General features: G+C 37.2%; 1 protein-coding gene across 2 annotated transcripts; it reads right to left on the bottom strand.

Annotated features, from left to right (window-relative positions):
• Window positions 1-33: 33 nt before the first annotated feature.
• On the bottom strand, window positions 34-11109 carry SE (C2H2 zinc-finger protein SERRATE (SE)). Of its 2 annotated transcripts, none has more exons than XM_088219247.1 (12): window positions 10500-11109; window positions 9061-9173; window positions 8493-8550; window positions 4525-4599; window positions 4349-4423; window positions 4227-4274; window positions 4002-4070; window positions 3099-3899; window positions 2961-3009; window positions 1468-1742; window positions 1204-1380; window positions 34-576 (listed from the first exon to the last, which is right to left on the bottom strand). In XM_088219247.1, the coding sequence occupies exons 1-12, from the start codon at window positions 10964-10966 to the stop codon at window positions 516-518; spliced, it is 2268 nt and encodes a 755-aa protein (XP_088075373.1). In that variant the 5' UTR covers window positions 10967-11109; the 3' UTR covers window positions 34-515. The 2 variants fall into 2 exon arrangements, with proteins under 2 accessions (XP_088075373.1, XP_088075372.1); XM_088219246.1 differs by having other exon boundaries at window positions 9049-9173.
• Between the last annotated feature and the right edge of the window lie 1050 nt (window positions 11110-12159).

Below are 12159 nucleotides of genomic sequence, written 5' to 3' on the forward strand. Positions count from 1 at the left end.
TATATATATATACATACTTAAAACAGCAAGTGATGAAATTATAAGTAGTACCCCATGTTTTATTATCAGATGCAGAAGATAAATATTTGTTACTAAAAAAACAGCTTGAGAAAAAATAAAATGAGCAGAGCTACTTAAATATCTAATTCTCTACAAGTTCCATTGTACAAAAGACGTTTGTCAAATACTGTATATCCCTCCCCCCACCAGCCTAAATTCAAAACCATCTTGCTTCAAAGTGTTCGGTAAGTGAGTGGGACAAAAAGAAAAGATACAGAATAAATGCACTCCCTAACATGTTTTGCAGAAACATTGCAGCGGAAAGTATCACCCCGTTAGAATGCAATGGATGCAGACAGCGAGCAACTTCTAAGCACCGTAAATACTACCAAACTTCAGTACGAAGGAGTTGCTTACGCCAAACAGCATTTGAACCAGTGCAGCCATCAGTCGCTCACCCAGAGAGATTAAGCCTTGAAAAGAGTTTTCAATATTCAACCCCCTTCCAGTGCTCTCTACAAACTCCTGTAATCTATAACAGTTACTTCATCCTCCGGGGCATCTAGGTCTTGATAACTGCATAAAATTGATACGAGCAACATTAGTAAAACAACTTAATAGTCTCTCGTCATTATGAGTCCATCATCAACATCAATCCATTTGCACTACCTAAATTTGGCAAGCAAAAAATATAAAAAACAAACATCTCTCAGAATTCCAAATTTAGCTTGAAGCGTAAAAGCATTTTCTTGCTCAATTGTTTGTAAAAGGAACCCGTTAACATTCACTTTTCTCCACCGTCTCATCATCTAAAAGCCCAAGCTTATGTGGCTGCAGCTAGAGTACATTAACTAGGGAGGGAATGTGTGGACATTTTTGTTTCTCGAAAAGAAAATGTCTGAAAATTATGCATGATATAGTTCTAATTTTCTTTCACCATTTTACTTAGAACATGGAGCACCATGGTACTAGCCACACAAAGTCACCAGTTTTCTGTTTTATTTTCCCACAAATAAGGGAAAATGCAGGCCAGAAGAAAGTAGCACATGAAAGGTGTATCAAAATATAAAAAACAAAGTGGATTTCCAAATTAATCATTGGAGTTGTTGCATCATGCTCACTTGATCCAATGTTCTTCTAGACATAAATAATTACAAATAGGAATACAATGAATCGCAGTAGGAGATTTATGCAGACATTTACCTTCGTAAGCGTCGAGGATCCTGTCTAAAGGCTGGCGACAAAAGAAAGGGAGCTGGTCCACTTAACTGTGGCCCAGGCCTTCCATTCCTACCACCACCCTCAAATGAAGGACCACCCTGCTCTCTAAACATCCGCATTGCAACTTCAGGTGGAGCTGGGACAAAGGGTCCCAATGGACTGCAAACACAACAATTCAGATATAAAAAAAAGAACTAATTATTGCAATCAGAACAATAAAAGACACCATATTTCAAGGAGCCCTACCCTGCACCGGGAACGGGCATCAATACTGGTGGAGGGGCTATATCTGAGGAAAAAGGAGCAACACGCATGCCTTGTCCACCAAAGGCATCATACATTGCTTCATCATGATTGCCCCCGTCAGAAACCTCATTGTTGGACGGAAATTCCCCTGATTGTTGATTGTCAGACCTATCATATCTATCATTACCATTAGCTCGGTTGTCCCGTTCCCTGCGGCCACGCTCATCTCTCAATCTATTTTCTGAACCTGGTTTCCGTCTCAGTGGCCTGTCTCTCTGTCAAGAAAAATTTATGTAAACATTAACATCAAAAGATACTAAGGACATTAGTGACAAAAGTGGACGGAAACCAGTTGGAGATCAGGTATTCATATATTTTCAATATCAGCTTCAAATAACAGTCAAGGTTAGAGCGGAATCCAACCAAAATGAATGCATTATCATGCAAACAAGATGAATTTCACTTCACTTGAACACTACAATCTCTGAGACCAGCTTCAGGACAGTCCAGTAAAATCTAAAGAATAAATGATCAAGCACCGGATCATGGCCGAATAGCAATCAGAGGAACTGTAACAGTAAATAAATACCAATTTTCCCTGAGTATCAAGTGTTCCATTTTATTAAATGCTGAATTCTGTTCCAACTAAAATTTAAAACTTCCTCGTATTACCCAAACCAGACGCAAACCTAAAATTCTTGAAATCCATCAAGGAGAAAAGAAAAAGGGACCTTACAATCAAATTATTCAAAGAACCCGCTTTTATACAAAAACAATCTTTACAATTAAATTCTATGAACAACCTGCACTTAGAAAATTTAGAAAATATAATAAAAATTCAAATAAAAATGGACTTTCTCTAATCAAGAAATGCTGTGTCATACTGATAACCTTACACTATGTTATTCACATTAAGATACAAAACATGATAAGGACTACAGAAACACTGTTTCTTGTTGAATGCAACATTATATCCCTAACATCAACCGACAGCTATTTGCATTAAAGTTAATAAGGTCATATTCGAATACCTTTTGGAGGGTATTTAGCATTCTCTACTTACTAATTCTAAGCAATTTTAAGCACGCTGTTTAAACTTACTCGTTCTTTAGTACAACAAGTAGGGGGCTCATTATGTATCAATATGAAGCTTTTAATGACTACCAAAAATAGGATATGAAATAAATTTGAAGTTTATTAATGCAACTTTAACACTGGTCCTTAGGTTCACACCACCAAGGACGAGGGATACTGCAGGCTCAATGTTTCCAATTCCCTGAGAAAAATTTAAAGAAAACCTCAGGGGGGAAAAATCTCCCTTGATTTTACAGTCACTACTGAAAATGAACCAAGAGGCAATAAGTCTAGTGTCTTATTTTTCCCGTTTATTTTGTTCCCTATTTATTAAACTAATAGTATTGAGATGACAATATAGCAAATGAAATGTACATAGCCATGTTAACAATATAAACATGGAGATTAAATAACCATACCAGCACAGATTGCTGCATAATAGGCGTTCCCCCTGGAGCATCTGTGTCGCTGTGAATTGAATTGATGCATTTGTCAAGAAATCTGTGATGACAAACAAAAGCAAAAAAAAAAAAAAAAGGACTAGCGGAAAACCATACTTCATGTAGTTCTGGAAATATAACTCTTCTCTCACTTTAACGGTCAGCTCCATCACAAGCTCAGGGTGTTTCAGTTTAAGATGCTTGTGTACAAATTCAGCAGCGTGAAACAGCTTTGTGCAACCCTTGGCTCCACAACCAAATTTCCACCCATACTTCTCATCTCTAATCTTCCGGACATATGGATCCAAAGCCTCAACAGCAGCAGCATCTATCTTCTCTTTACAAGTCATCACTTCCAATGGATCCTGACCCCTCAACCTCTCTTGCCAGCGTGAATCAAGTTTTTTCTCCCATTCAGCTCCACTGGTAGTTTCAGAACTCTTTCCCTCAGCTCTCACATGCCTGGCACCCTTAGCTTCATTTGTTTCAATCATTCCATAATAATCCAACCCATGAACACGCCAAAGATAGGTAATAAGAGTATCCAGCAGCTCAACACCCTCCAAACCCTTCACGGAAGTTAGGCCTCGTATAATAATAACTGGTCCAGTAGACCCACTATGTGATTTATCTCTACCAACTTTGTCATTTTCAGACCCACATAAAATATTCTCCTCAACTCCTTTCTCTGAGTCCAACTTACGCACTAAAGCCTGTGCTTGTTCAATGTCAACTTGGATTCTTCTGGGTTCAGAACCGACTGGATGAGCTTTAGGAGCAGCAGAATGAATATCAGTTTCTTTAGCTGGTCCCCTACCATGCCTTCTTCTTTTCCCACCAGTGTCAGCTTCATCATCAGAATTTGGATCACTATTTTGTCCTGATTTGTTAGATGACAAGGCAGTCACTCCAGGACCTCTGAATCAAAGATAAAAACAATCAGTAAGCTGCTATAAAAATAAAAGGTTGACAACCAGACCGAATACTCAGTTGGAAATGCAACAGAAATCCCAAGCTTACAAGTCCAATGTGCCACTCTGCAGATCCAGCAGAAAATCTTTTGCAACCTTTCGTGCCAGTTCATTCCTCCTAGAAAGTAAATTATAGAAAACAAAAATAATAAAAGTTTGATGAGAATTCGGTAGAAACTGGAAACTCCAACTAACAAACAAGATCACCAGACCAAGAAGATTAATCAACCTAATTATGATGTTTTGGCTGTCATGAAGCCTAAATGTAGCTCACCTTTCTATGACAGCGAGTAAATTTGTTGGATGATACTTGTCTTTCAACCTACATGCACAAGCAACTTAGTTCGTGGAACAAAGTGCAGATTAAAACATGAATCAAGCAATGGTAAGTAATACCATTCTTCGTCTTTATGAGCATCAAAAAAAGTTCGTTTCTGAGTTGAAATATACTCTGACTTGTATTCTTGGTATCTGGATCAGAAAAAGGTTATTTAACTCACTTCTTTTATGTTCCAAGTCGTAGTACTGAAACAAAACAAAACATTATCAAACTAATAATCTGCTTCTTCTACCTGCGCTCAGCTTCAGATGGTAATATATCATCCTCAAGCTCCTGAATGAACTGCTTGTATGACATCAAGCCTTCTCTGGAAGAATTTACTCATTATGTCACATTATTGAGATCATGCCAGAAAATAAGTAACTAGTGATTTCTGAAGGTCGACAGAATTACAGAAAATGTTTTAATAACATACTACGTTAGAAACTAAATAGACAGAACTACTAATAGAGCAAAATGTAACAGTCACTTGAGCAACCGTATACTTGGTTTCAGTTTTTCCTTTTTCGTACTTTGTTCCTTACAGTGATCATTACATATCAACTAGTGCTGGAAGAAATTTATCTCAAAAAAAAAAAACTAGTGAGGAAAGAAACAAAAGTCCGTGAATTTGTTCTTTTTTTTTGTTTTGAAAGAAAAAGTTAGAATAAAATTAGAATGGCACCAAAGGGGGTACCGCCCGTATACAAATAAACTTGTAATAAACTTGTAGAACACACTTACATGCGTGCACATATTTCTTCTAACAAGAAAAAGGATGTGAAGACATCGGACTGTCATATTTTGCTCATGTAAAGTGTAAAACAACACATGCAAACTGCAAAATATACTTCCACCCACAGACATACTTTTGTCTAAATGTTTTTTTCTTGTTAAAAGAAATATGTGCACGCATGGAAGTGTGTTTTACAAGCAGTTGTTCAAGTATGATGGCAATGGTGTTAGACTTGCAGACAAAACAAATTAGGAAGGTAAGAGCTCCTCCTCGTATATTGTTCTTTGCGTGGAGGCTAGCAAGGAATGTCTCTTACAATGGACAAGCTGAGAAGGGGCAAGATTTTTGTGAATGCCTGTTATTTTTGCAAGAGGGCGGAGGAGAATTGTAACCATGCATTGCTCTGGTGTTTGGTGGTGTACAAGTTATGGACTATGGTTTATGGGCTGTTAGACATCAGCTGGGTGATGGCTGTATCGATGAGAGATGAGATATGGGCGTTGAGAGGCATCAGTGTGATGGGTAAACAAGCAGACTTGATACAGCTCACAATCTTTTGAGCAGTGTGGAAGTCAGAGAAACAAAAGGGCTTCTGATGGGGTGGATGATGTGTATGAGTTTGATTTACTTAAGAACAGATGGTTCCAGACCTTCAGTTTTTTGTTATTCAGTCATTCTCCATAGTGCATGGAGGATTTGGGGGAGCTGATTGATAAATTGATAGATGTATAAATTCTTTTGCACATGGGCTGACACCTCCTTGATACCTAAATTAATATATACTTTTTATTGAAAAAAAAAACTAGAAAGCGACATACCAAAGGCTATATGAGAAAGGAACCACAATATCTCAGCCAATACCCTGGCACATATAGCATCAATAGAAACTTTCCGTAGTTAAAAATGTAAACCTCAAGCTACATGTTGGATGTTGTTATTCTCCCTCAATATTGTCCCAAACTACAAAGATACGGTGAAAAGTTAGCTCCCAATAGTCGGTAAGTTCTACCTATGTCTCCACTCAAGTGCATGAACTCCATTTAGAAAAAAGTATGCATGCCCACACAACTTTAAAGATAACTATTGCTTCCTAAGTTTTCTGCCTATTATAATACAAAAGGTTGCTACCTATCTAAATCTAACAAAACAGCATCCCAAATACCAACATATGAGGTGGATGAGGATTGAAGAATGATGTGGAATATACTACAAAAGCAGAAGAACATCCCTCTTTCTAATATTTTTTTAAAAGAGCAACATTAAAAACATGGAAATAATCTCTAATTTCAATATTTAATAGCGGTTACAGAAACAAACAGCGCTACAGCTGCACAAGGAGGATAAAAAATAAGACTTCTTTTACTTTAAAGAAGTATTATTGGAGAAAGGAAATAATAAGTCTCAAATTTTACTAGGGCCAATTCAGCCTATGGCAGCTGGATGGTTTCTTAAGCTAAATCGGGAGAGCTTATTCTTGGAAATGGGATTTTTTTTAAGGCGATAGTTCTTGGAAATGGATAGAGAGGATCTTGTCTGACTTTGCAGTGTTGTTTCATTTTTTTTTTTTAAATGAAAAGTATGGTATGTCAAGTCTTGTTTTATTTAAGATGAGCAGCGATAGTCAGATTAGCTTTGCCAAGAATCAGGATCCAAGAATTAGCGATTCTTTTAAAGTGTACAGTGGGGAAATCTGTTTGGAGTATCTGTCTCGTACAGAACCTCAACAATCAGGAGATCAGTAATCGTATTTCTCTCTGTATGGAAGCTTTCCAAACATGAGATGTTCTACGTCAGATCCTACTACACCCATTTGATGACTCCTAGCTCAATTCTTTTGGAAGATAAACTTGCCGATGGAAATCTTAATAATTGACTATCTTTTGAAAAGAGTCAAATTTCTGGTAAATAGATGCTTCCTAGAACTAAGAGAGCGAATCCCCGAGCCATCTTCTCCAACATCCTGAAATTAGGAGATTGTGTGATTCGTCCCTCAACTCCCATCTTTGTTGGGCTACTAGGGGCTCCATCAAAGATGAATCTTGCGCTTGGGGTGGAATTCCAACAACAAAAACTAAGAGCAAATTGTTGACCCCTATCCCCCCGGGTTATTTTTTGGGATTTCTGGAAAGAAACAATAGACCCTTGGAAAATTATCACCTCAGCTTTTGCTTCTGCTCAGGAACACTAGCTTAAGACGCTCTATATTTTGTTTAAGAGCCATCCTTTTCAAGACAAGATTGATATGATTGATCTATATGATATCTTCTCCTTTAGAGAATTCTAATCCTTTGTACATAGGCCCTTTTTTGGTCGGATCTTTTTATAATTATTTGATTAAGAATGAAGCTACAGAGACCAATTTTCCTTTTCGACAAATCTGGGAGGTCAATGCTCCAGCCAGAGTTGCTTTCTTTACATGGGAAGCAGGTTGTAGGCATATCCTTACTATTGATAAGCTGATGAGGAGGGGGAACATATTGGTGAATGGATGTTTTCTATGCAAGAGGGAGGCGGAGTCTTGTAATCACATCCTTCTTTAGTGCCTGCTTGCTTATAAGCTATGGACCCTAGCTTATATGTTACTAGGATCAGTTGGGTGACTGCCAGATCAGTGAAGGAAAAGATTTGAGCCTGGAAAGGTATTAATGGAGAGAAAAAGCATGTGAATCTCATTCCCCTTGCTATTCTTTGAGTGCGTGGAAAGAGAGGAACATGAGAGCTTTTAAGAGGGTGTAAGATGCGCTCGTAAGGCTAGAGGGTAGATGGTTATAGACCATGAGTTTTTTTATTATGCATCATCATATTTCTACAATGGAGGATGTTGGGGACCTTATTGATATTTTGATTGACATGTAACTATTTTTTATACATGGATTAACACCCACTTGCTCTTTGTGAATTAATGAATGTTATCATACTTTTTATTTCAAAAAAAAAAGTAATCCTTTGTATATAGATTGCCTCTTTAATATTACTTTCTATTTTTTCTCACAGAGAAAGGAAGAAAAAGAACAATACCCATAGCAAAAAATAGAATCAAAAACAACATTGGACATGCAATACCATGTGAATTTTGATTTCTAAGAGGTGGCCATCATAAGACTTTGATTTGTATATAATATTCTGCAAATAATTAGTAATTTACAAAAAAAGAAAGAGCCATGAAGCATATTTGAAGTTGCCAATTCATTGATTGATTCCATACTTCTAATTTCATGGTTGTCAACATCTAATCACAATCTTCTAATTTATACACTTTACCCCAGAGGAAGAAATTACCCGTGGTATTAACCCATAATAACAAAATATGTAAATTCTGATTGTTAACAGATAATTAGTAAAAGTATGATCAATAACATGCAACCTGATCATTGAACAGAACATACAAGAAACTTGAATATTAATTAAAACAGTGCCCAGAAACAATGGAATGAACGACAAACCAAAACACACTCAAAAGCAAAGTGAAATGATGGAATACTAACCTCTGGGTACTACCAGTGTTAGACGCATCACCATGACCACCTCGTCCAGAGTCCCAATCTGCAGAAACAGAATTTCAACTCCGAGTAAGATATGTCAAAATATAAAAAAACATTATGCTGCTAAACAGCTTTTAAAAAAATGTCTGTGATAATGTCACAATAACTTAAAACATTAAGTATTACCTCCAAGAAAATTTCTACAATACAACGGTGTCCTTAGTTCGAGGGAACCACCGGGAATCTTAAAGCGATTTGCAGAGTTCAAATACAATCATATTTACCACTACCATTAAGAACAGCTAAAATCCAAGACTTGGAAAAATCATACAGATTTAAAATATTAGAACGGTATCTCCTAACTTTACACATCAGAAAATTAGAATTCAAAATAAGCTACTAGAGAAGGATGGTATTTCGTAACCTCAAGTAACCTGTCATTTGCATCAGACCTGGGCTAATTTCTGCTGATCACCCGCAAAAGCACTTTTCACTCAAAGTAACAAGGCAAACCAAAAAATAGCCATAATATGTAACTGTAAAGAAGGTAAGCAATTACCCGAAGGACCACCTTGATATCCACCAGAAGAGCGACCCAGGTACCGGCCATGAGGTCTTTCTTCAGCATAGCCAGGCCTACCCCCCATCTCACGTTCATATCCACCACCATAATCGTAGCTAAACCTGTTCTAGCAAATTATGATATTATAATGCTATACTAGCCTTTCTTTGTCAACCAAAAATATACCGGGTACAGAAAAAATTACAGTGAAGAAAATTGGCTTCCCAAAAAAATAATTAAAAAAAAACAACAGAAGAGATAACCACCGATTGTTTAAAATGAAGTTAATATCTCACAAATAGAAGAGGAGTTTTTATCATTTCCAAAAAAGAATAAAATAAAAGGTGAGAACAAAAAATGGAAGAAGATTCCACAAAGAATAAAAAACAGAGAAGAAACAAACTAAAGGTGGCTGGCTACATATTAATTTTTTTTGTCATCAAAAGGGGAAAAAAACAGACAAACAAACAAAGGTGGGAACCAAGAAGTGGATTCAAAAAGAAAAAGAATAACAGAGTGACATAGGTCAAAGGCATAAAAGGTACTTAATCAAAAAATGTAAGACTGAGAAATATAACATCGAACCAGACAGAATAGAAAGGCCTTCTGAACTTAACCAACTAGTATGCAGGTCTGCAGCAATTAAGAAGCTGTTCAACGTACGCAATGCTATTTTTTTAAAAAAAAATATTTTATATAGAAACTTTGACACCTTTGAATGACAAACCAGATGGAAAATAATAATGCTAACCCTATAATCTTTTACCTCTTCCAATAATAATAAAAGAACATAAAAATCACTATATCCATGGATTTAAGATGCTCAAATGAACCATGACCAAGATGCAAGAGTAGCCTATCTTCTCGCCTATAAGCCTGTCCAAACAATGATAAACTATTACAAGCCACTACGATTCTGGAGTTTTTTTTTTTTTACCCTAATCAAATATTTTTGTTTAGCTAGGATATTCCCCAAATGACAATTGATTATCTTCCTCCCCTTGTCAATAAATCATTCACACTATCTTATTTCTCAGGTAGTTTATGAGATACCTATAAAATGGAAAACAAGAAAACCCTTGGAAACCTCCCATTAATACAGTTGATCTTGCCAGAAAAAACAAAAAAACAATAGTTCAACTAAGCACATTTTATTTCGCAGGAAGGCAAGTAAATTTGCTTTTAGTCATTTTTTTTTTCCTCTTTCACATGCCAACTTATAGTGCTAAGACTGGAAAACCCTAAACCCTGAGCCGAATTTCCTTCTGGCAACATGCTCTTAGATCCCAACTAAGCTAACTCCAGCTCGATATTAATCAAAAGGCCCTCATGTCCCCAACTAGGAAAACCTAATGCTACATCACAGAAAGCAAAACCGCAACGAAAAAAACCATCAACTCAAACCTAAAGCAAGTGAACACAGAAGATAACAAAGACGAAGGGATAACCTCCTATCTCCAGGGCCAAATCCTCCTCTCGGACTCCCCCTGCGTCCCTCATATCCGCCATCATCCCTCCTGGACCGCTTATGCGGAGGAGACCTCCGAGGAGGCGGAGAGTGCCTTCGATCCCGATACGAAAGCGGCGGGGGAGGAGGACTGAGACTCGGCCTCCTCTTGTAGTCCCTCGGCGGAGGTGGAGGCGAGCGGTTCCGATCGTAGTAATCGGCTCGGCGATTTGGCGGCCGGTCAGAATCCCTATCGTCCCGCCTTTCTCTGGAATCCCTCTCGCGTCTCCGTGGAGGCGGAGGAGGTTGCTGCTGTTGCTGCTGTTGCTGCTGCTGCGAAGATTGCTGCGGAGGTTGAGAGGAGGAAGAAGGTGGTGCGGCGGAAGGAGTCGGAGACGATGAGTTCTCCTTCCGGTCGCCGCGACGACGGTCGAGCGAATCGACTGGCATGTTGATAACTTCCGCCATTGATGGAAGGTGAGAGGAAACCCTAGGAAGGGAAAGGGAAGAAGATGGGGGAGAAAAAAAAATGCGAGTTGAAAGGTCGATAAATGTGGTTTTATGTGAGAGTGCTTTTTTGGGGTGACAGTAGAGATGGGTAAGATGCAGGGAAGTCTCAAAAATAATTTCTTATTTGCTGGTCATTCGGGTTCTTCAACGGGTATATATATATACGGGTCGGGTAAATGGAGCATTTAATTTTTATTTTCCTAAACTTACACAATATATGTTTGGCCATTATTATTATTTTTTAATAAATAAAAAGTGTAAATTATGTATTAATATAGTATCCAAAATCCACGAGCACGGCCCATGTACAAAAATATATACAACAAAGTTAGTATGTTAATAATAATCTCAAATTACACGTTATTATTAATGTCATGACCTAACAATACTGATCTAAAAGTATGTAACTAATTATTTTTTAATTTATTTAAATTACTTTGAACAGTATCAAAAGCTCTATTGTTTCTCTATTTACATACGATCCAAATGACAATTAGCGGAATAATATTAACAAATTTTATTTTTACATGTAGACCCTCCCAAGCCCAAATTTCTCCCTGACCGAACCCGTAATCACTCAATCAATCCCAAGAAATCTGTAAATCATACACCATAAATAATAGGTTGTTGGACACTACAATAACATATGGATGCACGTTTCCTCAGCCGAAAGACAGCAATAACACCCATTAACAAAGACTCGTCTTTTGGATTTCAATATGTAAATAGTTAAAATTATGTTTCAGCACCCTTCCGTAACAAAAAAGGTCATGCGATGGGGAACTTTCGTCTTCCAAATGATGTTTGTTGGGAAAACACTTGTACTAGCAGCACAATTCTTACACGTGTACTGGTAATAAGAGGAAACTGAAAAAACGTCATTTTTGTCCAATTTATAGGCAATTCGATTATCCTTATGTGAAATCTTTTGAGAATCTAATAGGTGTAGCAGTTCTTCAAATTCATCGACTTCTAAATCATTTAAGTTTCTTTTTAAATAAATAGACCATACAATGATACCATTATAGACTTGGTATGCGTTCTCGCATTTATATCATAATTTTTTAAAAGTGTATACAGCCTGAGAAATTTACTCATTAAGCTCCCATCACCAGCCCACACATTCTCCCAAAAATTAATTAAATTGTCTC

Source organism: Carica papaya, chromosome 5 (genome assembly GCF_054855325.1).
Source record: "Carica papaya isolate Zhongbai chromosome 5, ASM5485532v1, whole genome shotgun sequence".
Classification (NCBI taxonomy): domain Eukaryota; kingdom Viridiplantae; phylum Streptophyta; class Magnoliopsida; order Brassicales; family Caricaceae; genus Carica; species Carica papaya.